This window comes from Diceros bicornis, chromosome 25 (assembly GCF_020826845.1).
Source record: "Diceros bicornis minor isolate mBicDic1 chromosome 25, mDicBic1.mat.cur, whole genome shotgun sequence".
Lineage (NCBI taxonomy): Eukaryota > Metazoa > Chordata > Mammalia > Perissodactyla > Rhinocerotidae > Diceros > Diceros bicornis.
This window is the reverse complement of record NC_080764.1, coordinates 3,446,856-3,465,979: the sequence shown is the minus strand read 5'-3', so window position 1 is coordinate 3,465,979 and position 19,124 is coordinate 3,446,856. Positions and strand designations below refer to the sequence as shown.

The 19,124-nt window shown below is 57.4% G+C and overlaps 1 protein-coding gene across 2 annotated transcripts in view; it reads left to right on the top strand.

The window, feature by feature from the left end:
- The window catches only part of TBC1D22A (TBC1 domain family member 22A), a 347,433-nt gene extending 330,317 nt beyond the window's left edge, over positions 1-17,116 (top strand). For both annotated transcript variants that reach the window (XM_058568130.1, XM_058568127.1), the window contains one exon: positions 16,520-17,116. In XM_058568130.1, coding sequence (XP_058424113.1) covers positions 16,520-16,648 — 129 coding nt within the window. In that variant the 3' untranslated portion in view covers positions 16,649-17,116. The remainder of the gene's footprint in view (positions 1-16,519) is intronic.
- The last annotated feature ends 2,008 nt before the right edge of the window (positions 17,117-19,124 follow it).

Genomic DNA, 19,124 nt, shown 5'->3' with positions numbered 1-19,124 from the left:
GTGACTTTCTAGATACAAACCAAAGGCATGATCTATGAAAGAAAGAATTGATAAGCTGGACTTCATTAAAATTAAACACTTCTGCTCCGTGAAAGACAGTGTCAAGAGAATGAAAAGACAAGCCACAGACTGGGAGAAAATCTTTGTAAAACATACCTGATAAAGGACTGGTATCCACAATATACAACGAACTCTTAAAACTGAACAATAAGAAAACAACCCAATTAAAAAATGGACCAAAGATCTGAACAGACACCTCATCAAAGAAGATACACAGTTGGCAAATAAATGTGAAAACATGCCCCACGTCATGTGTCATCAGGGAAATACAAATTAAAACAACAATGAGATGCCACTGCACACCTATTAGAATGCCCCAGATCTGGAACACTGACAACACCAAATGCTGACGAGGGTGTGGAGCAGCAGGAGCTCTCATTCATTGCTGGTGGGAATGCGCCATGGTCCAGCCACTTTGGAATACAGTTTGGTGGTTTCTTACAAAGCTAAACATCCTCTTACTACACAATGTTCAATCACACTCCTCAGTATTCACCCAAAGGAGCTGAAAACTTACTCCCGCACAAAAACCTGCACATGGATGTTTATAACAGCTTTGTTCATAATTGCCAAAACCTGGAAGCAACCAAGATGTCCTTCAGTAGGTGTAATAGATAAACTGTGGTCCATCCAGGCAATGGAACATTACTCAACACTACAAAGAAATGAGCTATCAAGCCATGACAAGACAGGAGGAAACTTCAATGCGTATTACTAAGTGAAAGAAGCCAATCTGAAAAGCCTACACACTATATGATTACAGCTATGTGACATTCAGGAAAAGGCAAAACTGGAGACAGTGAAAGGATCAGTGGTTGTCGGGGATTAGAGGGGAGCAGGAATGAATAGGTGGAGCACAGAGGATTTTTAGGGCAGTGAAACTACTGTGTATGATCCTATAATGGTGGATACACGTCATTATACATTTGTCCAAACCCATAGGATGAAGAGTGAACCCTGCACCACCAAGAGTGAACCCTGATGTACACCATGGACTCTGGGTGATCATGATGTGTCAACGTAGGTTCCTCAGTTGTAACAAGTGTCCACTCTGGTCAGGGGTGTTGATAAGGAGGGAGGCTATGCATATGTAGGGTAGACAGTATATGGGAAATCTCTGTAGCTTGTGCTTAGTTTTGCAGTGAACCTAAAACTACTCTAAAAAATAAAGCATTTTGTTAAAAAGTTGGTAAACATGGGCTAGGATTCACCCTGTGCTCTGATCTCTGCTCCATTAGCATGCCAGGTCCATCCAGCCTGTCCAGTGGGCACTGGAACCTTCTGCATCCAATTCATCCTGGGTGGTGGGGTCTGCACGGCTCCCTGTGCCTCAGCCCTTCTGCTCCTGCATTACTGGCGCCGCCTCACCCAGTCCTTCACTTCTTGGCCTGGCCATCTGCGGATCCCTCCTGTATTCACCAAGCACATGGGCCAGTCCTGTGCCCACCACTGGCACATGCAGGAGTGAGCCGTGGTGCTCACCTCTAGGTCCCAGGTCCCATACCCCAGCCTCCACCAGTCTCCCAGCCTCCTTGCCTCCCTTCTCCTGAGCGGGCCCTTCTCTCCTAGGTCGCTAAGTGCCCCTGGCCCCCAGTACCAGCCTAGGGTGCTGTGTGCCCTCTGCATAGTCCCTGCATCTTGAGGGACCAGGTGACAGGAGATCAGCCCTGCACCACCCACCTCTTGAGTGGAAGGACGTCTGTGACAGTGGTGGCCATGTGACACGTGCCAGGGGTGGCGTGGTCTGTATGGAGTCATTTCGTTTCCACCGTCTTGTATTAGACCTCACTGCACCCCGTGAGACAGACAGACTTGTTCTCCCCAATTTCATGCTGAGAGAACTGGGGCCCAGGATACAGAATCCCCCACGGTCACAGAGCTGTAGAGGCATCCACACCGAGTCCACGTCATAGGGGTCAGTGCACTTCCTATGGCCTCTGAGGGGCCTGTGAGTGGCTGGGGCTGGGGGAGCAATGCATTCAGGTAGTGAATGCCTGCCTCACTCACACAGATTCCTCACCAGGAGCCCCGTCACGAGGACCTGGGACCTCACCAGGGCATCGCTTTGAATCCACTTAACATTTTGAGGCAATTCTCTGTGTGACGCATGGTGCTCTTTCGTGCTTCTGTCATTCTGTGCACACTCCCCACGTCTCCCCAGCACGGGACAGGTCAGCCCCCAGTGTGTGCAAGCACGGAAGCTGGTCCTTGCAGAGCTGGGCCACACTGTGCACCTTTCCTCCTGGCCTCCCAGGCAGCGGGAAAGTCAATATGGGAACACACGCCTGAACAGCTCAGGAAATGTAGCAGTTTTTACAATGATATCATGAGGAAAATACCATTTTACAAATAAGTCTGTGAAGTCAGCTCTGCTGAAAGTCAGTGTTACCCCCTGTGTAGAGGTAGCCTTTGAAACGTGGTCCATTGTGGAATGTCCTGGTGCCATGGCCCTGCCTGTTGGTTCTGCCTGGTGGCCCCTCTCCCTGGTGGGGGGAAGCCTCGTGTCTCAGCTGCTGTCTGGGGCCGAGAGCTTTCCTCGGGGATCTTGGGAAGATTGGATGAGCTTGTGGAGATGATGCACCTGGAGGACTTTTGGGTCTTTATGGTCCCTGTGGTCTTACTCTAGAAGACCCCCCTCCCCACTTGCCCTGGGGTTGAGGATGACCCCCAAGCTTGCAAGAGGCATAAAACTACCGTGTGGGCCTTTTCTGTTGCGGGGATGGCTGAGGAGTATGTGGGGCCCCGAGAGTCCTCATCAGGCTGGCCCAGGGAACCTCCCGAGGCAGCCCCACCTCCTTGGGCACCCTTGTCCTCCTGTCCCCCTCCGGCTCCCAGGCCCAGGCAGGCCTGACACGGTGACCGTGGGTGGTGTTTTCCTGGTCTCTTTGCCTGTGTGACGGTTTTTATTGTATACTGTGTATTGTGGAGGATGTCTTGTCATGACCCCAGATTCTGTTATCTTCCTCTGCAGAGTGTTAATTTTGTTCCAGCAGCCCTGCTAAAACCCAGTAATTCATCATCTGTGAATCTTAGAGATGAATTTCTTATTTACGGTCTTTCTCCAGAAGGAAGGTGAACTCTCTGAGGGAGCGAGAGGACTTTGTCTGGTTTGCAGCGCATCTTGGTGCTCAGGCCGGGTGGTGGGATAGGTTCTCTGAGGTGGCACTTGAGATCTGAAGGAGTAAAAGAAGTGAGCCATGTGACAAGGCAGGGGACGCTCTCTGGGCCGGGCGGGAGGAGGAACTGAATGTTGGTGTTGATTATGGGAAGAGGAGAGCCTTGGCTTGTGAGTTTGGGTTCTAGTCCTTGCACGAGAGGAAACCCGTAGGTGGCTTCAGAGAGCAGAGTAGAGTGAGGTGGGGGATGCTGCTCTTTTAGGAGGAAGCCAGTGTTGCTGCTGTGTGGGTGATGGATTGTGGGGGCAGGGCAGGAAACCAGTGAGGGCCGTGGAGTTGTCCACCACAGGATGGCGGTGGGCCGGGGTGCCCGTGTGGGCAAGGTGAGGAGTGCAGGTTTGAGCCTAGTTGGAGTTGGGCTGAAAAGATGGGCTGGACGGGGCTGCGTGTCAGAGAGGGAGGAGCAGTCGGGGAGCGTGCACCCCTTAGTGATGCTTTCCTGGAGCACAGGTGGTGTGTGCCCCAAGGAGGGGAGGGCTGAGGGGGGGCAGGGGCAGTGCAGTGGGGATACGTGCAGTTTGAGATGCCTGTAGACATGCTTGTGGAGGCGAGGAGCGAGGAGGTGAGGGGCATTCAAGTGTGCAGGAGGCCATAGGACATGCAAGGCTGGAGTTCAGGGAGAGGTCGTGGGGGGTGGGGACACAGGTGTGACTCTGGGCCCGGAGGACATCCTTGGGGAGGGCTGCAGGGCCCGAGAAAACCTGGCACTCAGTGCTGAAAGGCCTGGCAGAAGGAAGGGTCGCCAGGGAGGCTGGAAGTGTGGCCAGGGCTGTTGGCGGTGAGCTGCAGGCGAGGTGGGATGAGGGGCCTCAGGAAGGCGGAGGGTCAACAGGGATCACTGCACTGGGGGCATTGGGTGCGGTGAACAGGACCAGATGTGGGGAGCCCTGGGCCCCTCAAGGCAGCGAGGCCCCTCGGGCTGACATTGTCTGTCCCTGGCCCTGTGCCTGTCCCTCCAGCCTGTCCGCGGCTATGGGAGCTGCTGCTGGCCTGTGTGGGCAGTGCCCCCAGAACTGTGGGGCAGGTGCAGACTGCAGCCCTGTTAGACGGGAAGTGAGGCCTGCTCGGACAGGTCCCTGGGGTCCAGGCTGCCAGGGCCACTGCCCGCTGCAGCCGCGAGTGCTCCCTTCCTGCTCCCCTCCGCGCCCTCTGCTGATTGCTCTGAGCTAACGAGCTGGCGTGGCCACCCGACTCCCCTGCCTTCCCCACGGCGCCGTCACTAAGGGTGGCTCTGCTGCCTTATAGATAAATGCGGGGCTGCGGCCTCCTCCTTTAAGTGGGCATCCTTCCCCAGCAGGCCCTTCTCGAGGGGTGCCTCCAGACGACGTCTCCATGGCCCTATCTGTGACTGGCCGCTGGCCCCAAATCCCACAAAGCAGAAGGTCCTTAGAGGATGAAGCTGGCTCTCGTTGCCATAGCAGGATTTCAGATATTCTCTGTGTGCCAGGCACATGTCCCTCAGCCGTGTGCAGAGACACGAAACAGAAGGCTAGCTCGACTGGGGCGCTCCTGCCAGGCTCATGTTCTCAGTACCTAAAAGTGTTTTTCTCTTTAGAATTCCTTTTTTTGGAAAAGAAACATGAAATTAATTACAAGGAGAGCATACCTCCCTGAGCCATCAGAGGCTCCTCAGAAGATCGCTCCATCGCAGTGTCACCTTCTATTTTCCACCTCTGGAAGGGCTGTCACCAGTGAGTCGGCCAGCCTGGCAGCTGGCCATCCATCCCAGCCAGCTGTCACCATCCTTCTATTTTTAGCCCTAGTTTGGTCCAGAACTTGACAAGATTTTCAAACTAATAACTGGATTGTCAAAGAAATCAGCTGTCACAGGATGACCTGGGAGGAGAGGGGAGGGAGCGAGGCGGGAAGCAGCCTCGGGGACGGCCCAGGGCCAGGACCAGGGCCCACACTGAGGCGAGTGGGGCGCCGCCCAGCCACTCATCCCCTCTTGGAAGGCGTTAAAGCCAGCGCACCTCCCCCATGGCCGTAAGGACATCACAGTGCAGCCGCCATGCTTGAAGGAGCAGGGCGTCTCTCTTCTTGGGCACGGGGTCGTTCCACAGAGTCTGATGGGGATGCAGAAATGGACTTGGTGAGTAAGACCCCCGAGTGCCCGTCCCTGGGGAGGGAGGAGTGGGCAGTATGGCCTCACCTTCATGTGTGGTTACTTTCATGTCCGCTGTGCATCAGGTTGTGTTCTGTATTCTTTGATCTACTGGCTAAAAGGGTGTCGAGTGTGATAGAATGGTTAAAATAAGACAAATAAGAATGAACTTTTCATAGGCAATTTTCTTACCAGGCTCTCTGGGCCCCTCCCCCGGCTGTGGCTGCTGCCCAGGCACCGAGGGGTGGGAGTGAGACAGAGACACGGTTTGTCAGGTGTGCCCCCCAGACACACCACCCTCAGGTAGCCTTCAGCCCTGCTCCCATCCACCCCATGGAGCCTCCAGTGATCTCATTCTCTGGTCAGCTCTAGAAGGAAGGCTGACAGGCAGTGGCCAAGCTGGGACCTGGTCGGAGCCTTGGATGCCTGACCACCAGTCCAGGGCTGCAGGATTCCTGTGAGGTGGCCTTCTAGGTTCCAAGGGGAGAGTGGGGATTCATTTGAGAGGGGCAGTCCCCCCTGAGTGCTCGGCCTCTCAGAGAGGCAGGGTCATGTGTTGGCCAGGTTCAGATCTTGGGAGGGCAGCCCACAGGATTGGTTGTAGACACAGTGAATGTTGGAAGCCCTCTAGGATAGGTTGTAGACCGGGGCAGGGTGTGGGAGGCCCCTAGGATTGGGCATAGACGTAGGGGGTGTGGGAGCCCCCCAGGATTGGTTGTAAAGGTCAACATGTAGCATGGTGCTTGGCGCAAAGGGAATGCCAGAGACAAGGCAGCTGCCTTGTTGACCACTGATGGGCAGGACCACCCTGGAACGTTCATGGACCCAGTGGCCCAGGTGCCACCCTTACCTGAGGAGGTGGGCCGGGCAGCAGGGGAGAGGTAAGGGTGGTCCTGCTGCTCTTCTCCCTCTCCACTTCTGGGGGGTGGGGGGTCCTTCTCTGCCCTCCTCCCGTGTGCTGCCTTGGTGTCACCTGGTGAATTGGCCTGAGTGCCCTCACCCAGCTGGCCAGCTGCCCTCTCTGCAGCCTCCTGGGAGCCAGTGCCCTGCTTCCAGCCCCCCAGGTCCTCTCTCCTGCTGCTGGCAGCTCCGTGTTCCATCCATCTGCCCTCCTTCCCCTTGTCCTGGTCACAGGCCCTCTGTCCTCAGGGGCATCCACAGCATGGCCGCTCCTGCAGAGTCGAGTGGAGGGCTGTGTTCAGCACCTTCCTGGGAGGCTGACAGTGGGGCTGGGCCTGAGCAAGGACGGAGGGGTGGGGGATGACCCAGCTGTGTGGGAGACCAAGGTGGGCTACAAGGTTGTGTCCTGCTGGGGGGCATCCCACTTCCCATGGGGGGTTCTGTCTCCTCCCTGGGCTCCTGTTTGCTCTTCACTGTGCGCTGTCACACCTGCTGGGAAAGCATCACGCTGAGTAAGCCCCACTTAGCTCTCCCAGACCCTAGTGTCTGTCACACACGCCTTCCTCTCGGAGCCCCACCTTCTTGGTTTCTTGGCTTTGGTGTTCGTTATTCACGCACCTGGCTTTAGGCTCCCCCAGGCAGCATGTGGAGGTAGTTTGCATATCGTCGCGGAGCTTGCCCCCTTTGCCCACTGTGAGGTCTCTGAGCTGACTGCTACCCTCACTGCTGCGTGGTGGCCCTCACGTGACACTGCCATTCCTTGCTGTTCTCTGGACTGGACTCGCGGGCTGGTCCTAGTTTTCAGGACCACAGACAGCGCACAGTGACCTTCTCACGCGTTTCTCCCTGTACATGCTATGTCCAGCGCCCAGTGGGGTGGGTGGACCATGCCGTCTTCCTTACTGACCACCCGGCACCGCTTGCTGACCCTCGGACGAGTACACTTTTCAGTCGCCACGGGTCTGCAGGTGAGATGGTGTGGCTGTCATCTCTTTTCCCATGTCCCGGTCGCCTTCCTTGCAGGGGGCCGGGCAGGGCCAGGACTCTTGTGGGGCGGCAGCTTGTCCCAGCGACGTAGAGAGAGCGTGCACTCCAGATGCAGAGCACGTCTGGGGGTGTCCCACTGTGGGTGGGAGGTGACCTCCAGCCCCAATCCCACTTTTATGGGGTGAGGAAGGTTCTCCTGCTGTGCTCCTGTGATGGGCTGGACTTCCAAGTCAGGTGCTTTGCCCAGAGGTGAGCCCTGCCCACCTCCATGCCCCACCCCCGGCCCCTCACTGACCGGGTGCCCGTGCGCCAAGTGCTCAGTGTTTGCTGACTTCTGTTGTGGATGTCTCTAGAATCGTAGAGAAATCGGCTCTGCACATCACATACCCCCCCTCACCACTCACATCACAGACACACACATCCACACCCACCCAGGCTGAGGAGAGTCGCCCCTTGATGTAGTTTTCATTTTCCATCCGCTCCTTCCCCTTCTGTAGGCCTAGGTGTTTCCTCCACTCACACACTTGGTGCCTGAAACCTGACGTGCGGGAGAAAGTGGGCTCCGAGCGCTGCTGTGAGCAGGAGCAATGCTGCCTGAGTGCGGACTGGAGCCCAGGGAGGCTTGAGTCTGGAACCAGTGTGAGCACCTGGCAGGTGCTTGATTTCTAGTTGACTCTGTCCCCAGCACAGAGCTTTACGAAGGACACACTTGTTGTCATTTCCTGGAGCCTGATTCCAGACCAGTGTCCAGTGGGGCGTCAGGGCCAGGCCCGGGCTTTCCTGTTGTTATGGGAGTCACGCAGCCTGGCTGCCCAGGTACACGCTGGAGAAGGGGATGCTGCTGTCTAGGTCAATGAGGTAGGCGTGCCCTGGGCTGCCGGCCCACAAGCTCAGGCCCTCGGCAGCCCTGAGCCGCTGGCCTGTTTGTATCAAAATACAGGAATTTTTGTTGGAGTCACCTCGTTACTTCATTACTTTGAGATGTCTGAAATCTGAATCTTTTAGTCTTTTATGTCTTGACAGGTTCACTTCCTAATTCTTCCATGCCCCCACCTCCCCAGGCCGAGCCATAGGGCCTGGGCGTGCAAAGGGAAGGAGTGTCCCACAGGAAAATCAGGGCTTTGGCCTCAAGAATGGCTGCAAGATTCCAGGCAGGAAAATCCCCCAGCTGCCCACTCTCCTCCCTCAAGGACCCCATGGCCATGGGAGTTCAGCACCCCCAAGAGGAGCCTGGTCAGTCTTCATGCTCTTCTGCCTTCCAGGACGGACCACGGCTGCTCCCTGAGCCATTTTTAAGTTAATTCCTTTTCACACGGTCAGTCTGTGAACCTTGGAAAAATCGTTCTTAGGAGACTGAAACAAAAGGCCTCAGGTTCCAATATCAGTGGTGGGCAGGGGTCATTCGTGCTACGTCTAAAGGGGTTGATAAGTATTGCTAATTCTCACTGAGTCTTCAAAGATGAACTGGAGTTACCCAGAAGAAGGAGCAGTTGGCAACAGGAAAGGGCCAGCCCGTAGTCACTGGGGGAGTCTGAGACAGCATGAGAGACAGGATAGAGGAGGGACATGGGAGAGGAGGGCAGGGGCCAGCTGTGGACTCTGCTGACCGCTGTGCCGGTGTCCTGAGGCTGGGAACACAGTGCAGTGCCCAGCGGAGCCTGCACTCTGCTGGAGCGTGTAGAGTCTTGACTTCAAGACTCCTTCCTGGCTCTGAAACGGCAGCCTCGCTGCTGCACCGTCCTGATTGACGGGGTTCTTTTCCTCATGCGCGTCTTGTATCACTGGACACAGAGCGCGGGAGGGTGGGGTATGGGGACGTCTTCCTGTCTCCTCCTAGCCTGGCCGCACAGCATCAGGACCACGTCCATAACACCAATAACAGCGGTCCACCTCAGGAAAACAGTCTCACTTCTCATGAGTGCTGACACCCCAAGGTTCATGTGTTTCCTTGTCCGGGGTGGCCACAGGCCAGGGAACAGGACTCAGCCTGCTCCCACACACCCTGCTGTATGGCCGTGGGGACACTTGGGGCAGGGCCTGCACTGTCGCCAGGGTAAAGTCTCCCCCGGGGCCAGGTGGGCTGAGCACTGAGTGACAAGCTCTGGCAGAGGGAGCAGATAGCGAGGGAGGTCCAGAAACAGGAGACCATGGGCAGGATACTAATGGCACGATTCCAGAAAAAACAAAGTGCATCCTACCTCCACACTCATCACACCGTGCCGGCCCCGTCACCCCCACCCCCGGGGACGCCCAGCGAGGCCTGGCCAGGAGCACCGAATCATTAGAATTCCCCATGCCGTCAGCGCTGCCCGCAGACGCCGCAGACCCTTGCTGGTATAATTTAATCTCGGCTGCTTTCTTATCTTCTGTTTTACACATGTACTTTCCAAGAACGGTATTTTATGTTGAATATATGGAGTCAAACCCCAGCAGATCCTGCACAGGCAGGAATACCAATGACCCATCCCTCCACCGGCTCTCAGGGGTGGTGGATTTGGGCTGGGACCATGACCCTTGACCTGTGGAGCACGTGGTCCATGGTGACTGTTCCCAGGTGGGCAGATGGGACGAGAGCCGAGGAGCTGCCCACAGGCAGGGGAGGGTGGGAGCTGGAGTCAAGCCAGAGCGGGCCCAGACCAGCACTTCCGTCGCAGAAGGGAGAGTGTCAGCATCCAGCTAAGCACAGGGCAGGTCTGGGTGCAGGTGCTGTGCAGATTCCGGCCGCGGCTGCTGTGAAGTGTGCTCACCACACTCGGTTGTCTGGGGTTCCTGGCAGCCAGGCCACGACCATGACGAGGATGGTGGTGGTGGTGGGGATGGCAGCGGTGGGGGAGGTGGGGACAGTCGTGGTGGGGATGGTGGCGAGCTCCCACGTCCTGGGCATCATGCTGAGCATGTGTGTACTGACTCCTTTGGTCCTCACCACAGCCCTGGAAGGAGCTGCCCTGTTGCCTCCGTGGAGGTGTCAGTAACTTGCCCAGGGCGCCACACGTGTAAACAGGACGATGATGATGATGGTGAGGATGGAACAATAGGGCGCCTTCCCGGAGCGCTGTCTCTGCACCGAGCACGGCTCCAAGTCGCTGACTTTCTTACCCTCACAGCCTGGAGGTGGCTCCTGTTTGTCCCCACCTCACAGAGGAGGCCCTTGACTTCCAGGGCTCCCGGCCGCTGTGCTGTGACCTCAGCCAGCACTGCTGAGACAGGCGTGTCTGCTGCCTGGGTGCCAAGCCACCCAGGGCCCTGGGGCAGGGCTTCCATCCTCTCCGCGCCTCAGTCTCCTCACCTGAAGGACTAACGAGTTGGGGGAAATGCCTGAGGCCTGTCCACCAAGAGCCCCCTGCTGCTGCCGTGCTCCCCCAGACCCTGAGTGTCCCCAGCGGCCTCCCCAGGGAGCACCGGGGCCGTCCTTCCACAGACGGCCGGGGCACTCCCAGCAGTTGGGTGTTCTAGCCGAGCTGCACAAATTGAGCATCGGAACGTGGACGGAAAAGTGAATTAAACCAATTAGGCCTGCCCCCTGACTGGTGTGTCAGTGTCGTGACTCCTGTTTCTTCTTTCTCACTTAAAGGGAGCCAAGAGCAAGAGTCGGCAGGTGGCCTCTGTAGCCCCGTCGGCGATTAATTTATTCATCGCTATGCGTTGGCGATTTGTAAACTCCTGTCTTGAGCAGCCTTTAAGCTGGCTTGTGTGCCGTCTGCTGCATGAGGAACAGGCATCGACGTGAGCTCACACCCTCCCCACTGCCTGGGGAGGCTTCCGGTGCCTTCTCTCTGCCAGAGGCTCCCAGGGGGAAGCACAGGCCGGGCCACCCCAGGTTGGGGCAGGCGGAGTAGGGGGCAGCATTCTTGGTGTCCCTTGGAGCAGAGGAGCAGTGCCTTCCAGTAGAGTGTGACGCCTGCCAGGCGGGAAACCTTACATTTCCTGGTAGCCTCGTAGAAATGGGAAAAAACAGGCGAAATTAATGTTAATATCTTATTTCACCCAGTACATCCAAAATATTATCTTTCAGCCTGTAATCAATATAAAAATTATTAAGAAATGTTACAATCTTTTGCTCAGACTAAGTGTTTGAGATCTAGAATGTGTTCTCGTAGGACACACGTCTCCATGGAGACCCCCGTAGTGGACGGGCGGACCAGGAAGGCCACGTTGAGAGCAGCCAGCCAGTCACACTCCCGGTTGTAACTCTCCGTGCAGGACTGAATATTGTCTATTTCATATTCGAGTATCTGAGTCTGTCGCCTGACACCCACCTCCACACGCTGGCACACGTACACCCTGCAGGTGAGCCCCGGAGGGTAGAGCTGCCTGGTTTCTGCTGCCTCATGCCTGGAGTGCAGAACAACGCCCTGCCATCCTCGGTGTGTCCTTACCAAATGAACAAACAGACCAACGAATGAAGACAGGACTGTGTGCCCCTATGGGGTTCTGTTCTCTCCGCTTCCGTTCCAGCGCGTCCTGACTCGCCGTTCCAGCGAGATGAACTGATTGCACCGTGACAGGGTGCTGTCCAGTCACTGCATGTCTTCAGCAGGCAGACTGGCCTCCTGTTGTCCAGGGAGGGCGTTTAACTTTCACCTAGCAAGAAGTGTGTTTCTGGAGCACAGAGCCCTGTGGACCTGGGCGGGCGCCTCGCTCCCTGCGACCCTGGGTCCGTCACCTGCACGCGGGGTCTGTGGGGCTGTTGTGAGGTTTGGATGAGGCCATGCGCTTTGCAGAGCACCGCCCAGGCAGTCAAGAGTGACCCCCGACCCCGCGTGTGAGGGGACCGCATGCCCTGACGCCGCTCGGTGATGTCGTCCTGGCACAGAGGCAGGTAGAATGATGGCTGAGCCTTTCTGTTTTATGCACTGAACAGCTCACGCTCCTGTCAATTCTTTGGGAATACTTTAAATTACATATACAGTGCATTTTGTATCTGACGTTGGAATTTGAAGATCCAGTCCAAAGAGATTAAAAAGCAGCATCCTCCCTGGTTCCTTGGCAGCCTCTTGAAGTGACCAGACGCGGCACGGTCACATGGGCTCGGGCGCTCCCTGGGTTGGGATCCCACCGAAAGCCATTGGTCGACACGTGTGGTGCGTTTCCTTCCTCGGACGTTTGCCTGAACCTGCCAGGTATCTCAGTGGGAGAATAAGATGTCATCACTCCTCCCCACGTGCTGTCCAGTGAGAGTGCGACTTCTTGTTAAATTTGTTTGCTAAACTGTCTGGCATTCCCCACAGATGATAGTTTATTCAGCAACGAATGCTGCTACTATCACTGCGATTATTACTACCACCACGGACGGTAATCAGGATAGTAGTAACTGAGGAACAGCAGCATCGGGGGACGCTTACCTTGTGCTCTTTATATTCTGGCACTGTCGGGGCACTTTGCACATAGTGACAACCCAGTGAGGGAGGGACGTTATTATCCCCATTTACAGATGAGGAAACTGATCACCCAGGGCGTCACTCACAGCTGATCAGTGCGGGACTGGGATTTGAACCCTGGCGGTTTAGCGTCGTTTAAAAGTGTGTGCGTGCTTTTAGCTGACCCACCGTGCTGCCTGAGCAACTGTTCACTGATTGCACCACATGCTTTATTTGGGGACGCGTGGACCCACTGACATCGCAGAGGAGACAGATCACCCTGTGGCGTAGGTGAGCAAGCACACCAAGGATGCACCTGCAGGGTTCTGTGGGGTCAGGGTGGCAGTGAGGCCGGGCCTGGGACCCACGTCCTCTGGCGTCTGAGCTGTGGTCTTTCTGCCCCACCTCCCTGCCGCCCAAGCTCCTGTGAGCCTCTGCAAGGGGCTGACCAAACAGAGAACTCTGGGGCCCTGGGGGGCACCCGCTGCCCACTTTCCTGGATCCCAAGGACACTGATGCGTCCCCGTTTCCTCCTTTGTGGAAGGGTGTACGCACGCAAAGATAATCATAGTTTGCAGATGGCTGCGTAGTTCGTCTGACTCTCTGGAAAAGTGAGGCCTTTTGGGCAAGAAGGACCCCAAGCCATAACAGTATTTGCTCTTGAGCGTTAGAAGGCTCACCTCTTGGAACCTCCCGAGAGGCAGAAACCTGCAGCAAGAAGATTTCTATCTGAAGATGTCCCCTGCAGTGTTGTTTATGGTGTAAGCTGTTGGGAACAACCCAGCTCAGGGCTCCCCCGACCTTCACTCTGCATCCCCCTCACCGGGAGCTTTAACAGTCCCTTCGCCTGCCTCGAGGCCGTGTGAGTCCAGGCTCCACCGTTGCTGGTGACGGAAGACCCGCTGCCGTCTGCGCGCTCATCATGTCATATCCAGTGTGGCCAGAAGACAGTCGAAACTGCCCATTATACCGAGAGCTGGATGGTAACGTCTGTCCAGGCCCCACTGCTGGGATTCTGGGCTGCTGCCCTGCCGTGGGCTGGGGCGCTAGCAGGTTCCAAAGCTCCCTGTGTGGTTCTGATGTGTGGGCAGGGCTGAGGACTGCTGCCCTCCAGGCCGTGCAGGCGGGGTTGGGTTCTTTTGCCTACAGTCCTTCACTGACCACTGCGGAAAGTGTGTGTCAGTATGGAAGAATGTGCATAACAGAAGGCTGATGGTGACAGGCAGGAGGCAGGAAACCAAGGTGATCTCTTGCTGTGTGGTGTGTGCTGCGTGGTGGTGTGTCACATGGATAAGGGGACCTGGGACCAACTACAGGGACCTCACTCATCTTTGATTTCTTACGGCGTCAGTGCCGTGAGCAAACCTTCCTTTAATTTTTATATCCTCTAACGTCATAGCATTATTTATGGAAAAGTCAAGATAAAAACTAAATTGCCCTCTACAGTTTGCTGCCTGAGCCATTGATGGGCCCCGTCTCAGCCGCTCCCTCCTGCCATTGCATCGCCAGGACTCATCCTGGGGAGAGCCGGATCCCCTGTGACGTGACCCAGGGACGGCTTCGTGAGCAACGGCCCTTTACCCGAATGATGTGGATGATGCAGAACAGCTCACGGCTAATAAATGTGCCATGGGTCCCGGGTCGGAGACAGCTCTGCCCAGTGCATAAATAAGACAGGCCTTTTTAAAAAAGAGATCTGTATTTAAGGACGTGTTTGGCTGTGTTCTTTGCCTCCCGTAAAGGTCACCCACATAGATTTTCCTTCTTGAGCATTGCCGGCTGTGAAGCACTGGGCATTTCTATTCTCTCTCCATCCAGTGAACCTGGGGGACTAAATTAGATTCTGAAATTGAGTGTGCAGAGGAGTCGGTGAGTTACCGTAATGGGAGGGTATTGCTTCTCACCTTGCAAGTAGCGAGGTCATGATAATATGAAGCGAAGTGGATTAAAAATAAAACCAAAGGTATTTATTTACGACCTGCTCAGAATTGGATTGGCACCCGTGTAAGTTGCATCTAATGGTGAAAGACAGCAGATTGATGTTGATATGTCCCTGGGGACATTCTGCCAGTGAAATTTGCTCCGTGAATTCAATTTAAAGGCCCCCAGAAAGTATCCAAAATGGAAAAGGAAATGGGATTGAGGAAGGGGGAAGGCAGCGACAGTGCGACAGCATCGAAGGAGAGTCCCGGTGCGTGGCTCATGATTCAGGGGTTGGGAGGGACCCCTGGGATGGTGGGAGGTAAGCGTGGGGACACAGACTTGACACGGGGCTGTGTGCCAGGCACTGACGGCCCCAGCTGGGAGCTGGGACCCCCTTTTACAGATGAGGAGCCCAAGGCCCCGAGACGGCCCGTGGCCAGCCCAGGCCTGGCTTCCGAGTCTGTGCCCTGAGTGCCCTCAGAGGCCGGGCTCTGTGCTGGACAGCTCAGCGTCCCCCATCGACAGATAAAGGGGAGCTTTGCTCAGAGAGGGGAGGTCAGTTGCACAAGGCCACACGGTGAGAGAGGGCCAGGGGTGTGAACACAGAGCCCCACTCGCCCTGTGGTGGCGCCGTGCCAGCCTCACGGGAGCGGGAAGCTCCGTGGACAGAGGCGATGAACTGCTGCAGGTGGGGCCTGGGTCCCTGAGTCTTGCTGGGCCACTCCTTTTCCAGGCAGGCAGCGGGGGGCAACCCAAGTGTGATGCCCTCTGTCACTTGTCACCTGCTAGGAGCTGGGCAGGGACAGCACCGGCACCCTTAGAGCCCCAGACACCCTCCTGACTTCCCCAGGCCCAGCTTCTGGACGGGATGAGATGGGGGAGGGCCCGGGGGCCAAGTTCCCTAGGCCCAGAGCCCGCAGTGCCATCGGAGCAGTGTGAGGCCCTCCCTAGATGAGTTCTCCCCGCTTCCTGAGTGGGACTCTGGCCTTGGCTCCAGGCCCCCATTCCTCCTCTTCCGAGACCCCTGTTCCAGGAGGCTGTCCTGGCCACACAGCCCTCTGAGCCCACCCCATTCCTGCCAAACCCCTCTGGTTGCCGGGGCCTGCACTCCCCCGAAGCCCCTGTCCTTGGTGGGGTCGCCGGCTGCTCTGGCTGTGGCCGTGGTCCGTTGGGAGGGGCTGGTTTGCAGGCACGAAGGTCGGGCTGTGGGCCTGAGTCTCACACATACCTCTCCTTCCCAACACCCTCTTCAGCCGCGGCTTAGTGAGTCACTGTCTCTTCTGTGTCCCTCGCCCTGCCTTCTAAACCGTGAGCTTACAAGGCAGTCCCTGTGTCCTGTGAGGGTGGGCTCAGTGGTCAGCCCACCGAGCTGAGACTCGGCCCAGCTGCAGGGTGGGTGGGCTGGGGCAGCAGAGGGGCTCCAGCCTGGTCTTCCCTGGAAACACTGAGAATCGAGTGGGTGGCACTAACGAGGGCTGCCCGGTGTCTGCCTGCCCTGTGTCCCCACCCGGGGTGTGGCTGGTGTGCGCCTGCCCACAGTGCGTGCCAGGGTCCCTGCGGAAGGAGCTGGTGCTGGAGGAGTGGCACTGGATGTGCAGAAACCTGTACCTGAGATGTCCGGGGGGGTGGCACTACTTCCTATTCTGTGGAGTCTGGGGTGAGCGGGACCGGGGGAGTGGGAGGCTCCTGGGCCGAGGGGCACACCCGTGGCCATGCCCACTGCACCCATGCCTGGACCCTGGAGTGCTGGGGAGAGTCAGCGAGATGAGGTCACAGCCCTGCAGCACTGGAGCGGCGGGGCCCTCAGCATCCCAGCAGGTGTCGTCTCCAGGGTCTGGGGCTTTCTCCTGGCTGCGGGGCCTGTTGGGGTCCAGTAGGGAGGGGGCACGATTCTGGCTGACCCCCGCTGCTGGCTGGGTGTGTTTTCTCAGGGTTCCCGCGGAGGGGCGCCCTGGTCTGCAGCCCCCCACTGTGGTCACCCCCTCTGACCTGGCTTGTCCCTCTCCCCACAGGAGCTGCTGCTCTTCCTCCAGAATCTGCCCACAGCCCACTGGGGCGATGAGGACATCAGCCTGCTGCTGGCCGAGGCCTACCGCCTGAAGTTTGCCTTTGCGGATGCCCCCAATCACTACAAGAAATGAGCTGGGGCCACTGCAGCGGGCCTCACCCCGCCCCGGGCAGCACGCCCCCGCCCGCCGGCTGGCTGCAGGCCCGCAGCCAAGGAGAGGCCTCGTGGGAGCAGCCCGCCCTCCGGGGAGGTGCCAGGACCGGGTGCCACACGTGGCCCAGAGCATGGCCAGGGCGGGGCTGCCACTGTTTTCTGAGATACCAAAGAGAGCCAGCGGAGGGTCCTGGCCGTGCGGCGGGCCAGAGAGGGGTCAGGCACCTTCCTCCCCTTGCCCCTGGAGCGTGCTTGCCAAATGCCCATCTCCTGGAGCCCCCAGCCTACAGCAGCCTGAGAGGCAGACCCTCCGGGAGAGGCCTGCTGCCTGGGTGCTGGGGACAGAGGGAGGCGGCAGCTGTTTCATCCCTCCTTGGAAATGCAAAGATTCTGTTCTATTGAGTGAAAGAGAATAAAACATAGACAAGTAAGTGAAATGTTGCACTAACCTGCAGAATCTCTGGGCTCTCACTGGGCCTGTCACGGCCAGCCACATTCCTGTAACTGCTGTCACTTTAGCATTGGTGTGTACTGTCTCTTTTGGTCTGAATTCGGCTAGAAAGCAACGGCAGAGCCCGGTCTGTGAGCCACCGAGGGCCCGGGAGGCTCTGGCTGCGACAGGCTGGGAGCAGAGTGAGGGCTCTCGAAATCGCCTTACGTGCCATCCCAACCTCTTAAAAGAGAGAATCCGGCCCCTGCTGGTCCGCGTCAGGCACTCTGCTGCGTGAGGGAGCTGTTCTGCTGGGTGCTGAGGAGCACTCGGGGGCCTGCAGCCCAACCACACAGCTCAGGCTGAGGATGCTTCTCCCTCCACTGGGGCCCCCAGACAAGCGGGGTTTAGTCATTCGGTAATCGAGCTGTGAACACACTGTGCTCCTCCCACACGGTGGGGCCGGGAGTGGACGAGCTTCTCAGAGATGCCCGCAGGCCTCTCACCCCTTTTCCAGATCTCTGATGGGGTGGGGACTTGATTGCTTCCCGCTGTGTATCGGTCACTGGGGTGGTGAGCCCAAGTGCAGAAGGTTTCGCAGGGAGGTTTCAGACTGGCCCTGCGAGGGGCTCCCCACACACTCCCCGCCCGTGCAGAGAAGCACCTCTCACAGATGAGTGGCCAGCGGTGACATGGACACCCCTGTGGGGCCATGGGCTGCTCTGGGCTGCAACCACAGCCTCTGACCCCTGAGCCCGGGACAGGCTCCTGTCCTCAGCAGCCGCTTCTGCTCTCAGACTCATCTGTTTACGGGCATCTTTTCCTGCCACATGCCGGCCCTTCTAGAGCAGCCACCACACCGCCAGTCTTTGCACAGCTCAGGCTCTAGGACACTGCCTGTGTAGGACGAAGCAGAGGATAGGAATATATCTGTATATGTACACATGTGATGTGCGTGTTCCTTTTTTTATTGAAAAGATTCTTGGGTCATTGCATGTGTATGGAAATCAGCACAAAATACGTGCAAGTGTCCGATGCTCCCAAATCAGCAGAGGGACCTGCTTGTCTTAGACCAGATGGGGAAGTCTCCTCTGCACCAGTCCCCGCCCCAACCCAGGATCAGGGCTTCCTCTCCGACCAGCACCCAGCGGCCCTCCGGGCCACCACTCCTTTTCCAGCCCGGACATCCAGGTCCAGGAAGAGCCACCGTGACCGTGTGCAGGGAGCCCCCTCCTGCTTAGCCAAGATCCACCCCGGGAACTGCCCGTCATAGCTCAGGTCGCTGCACAGCCAAAATGTTGGGGACACGAAAGATCTGCCTCTTGAGGCGGTTTATTTTGCAAATAGGAAGGATCTGCCAAGTTAAATGAGGTTCGCATGTATTTTCATATGTATGTAAACCTGAAACTGAATACGAGGGTGTTGACGAGGGTCCTTGGAGTCTGAGCAGATCGATCTGAAATGGTTAAAGGGTCTTCTGTCTGAACATAATGTGCTGCAACGAGGAATAAAGATGCAGTGGAACCATGAGCCTTGGCCCTGATTCCGGGACTCTCCCACGGGGACGGGGCGCCCCGGCCCAGGTGGCCTCGGCCCTGATTCTGGGACTCTCCCGCGGGGACGGGGCACCCTGGCCCAGGCAGCCTCGGCCCTGATTTCCGGGACTCTCCCAGGGGGACAGGGCACACCGGCCCAGGCAGCCTCGGCCTTGATTCAGGGACTCTCCCACAGGGACAGGGTGGCCTGGCCCAGGCGGCCTCGGCTCTTGGCGCTCTGGTTTGAGGCCAGTGAGAGCCGAGAGGCAGGGGCGCTGGCCCAGCCCTGTGGCAGCTGCTGGACAGTCTGAGTTCCGGGCCTTTCCATACAGGCCATCAGCAGCGTGCCAGGCCTGGGACAGGAGGGGCCTCCTCATCTGGCCACACCCTGTCAAGTGCCTGCTTGGGGCAGGTACTGGGGTCTGGGACCCACTCCTCCCCACTCCTAGGACCCAGAGCACACTCATCCCTGCTTCCCAGCCCTGGGCGTC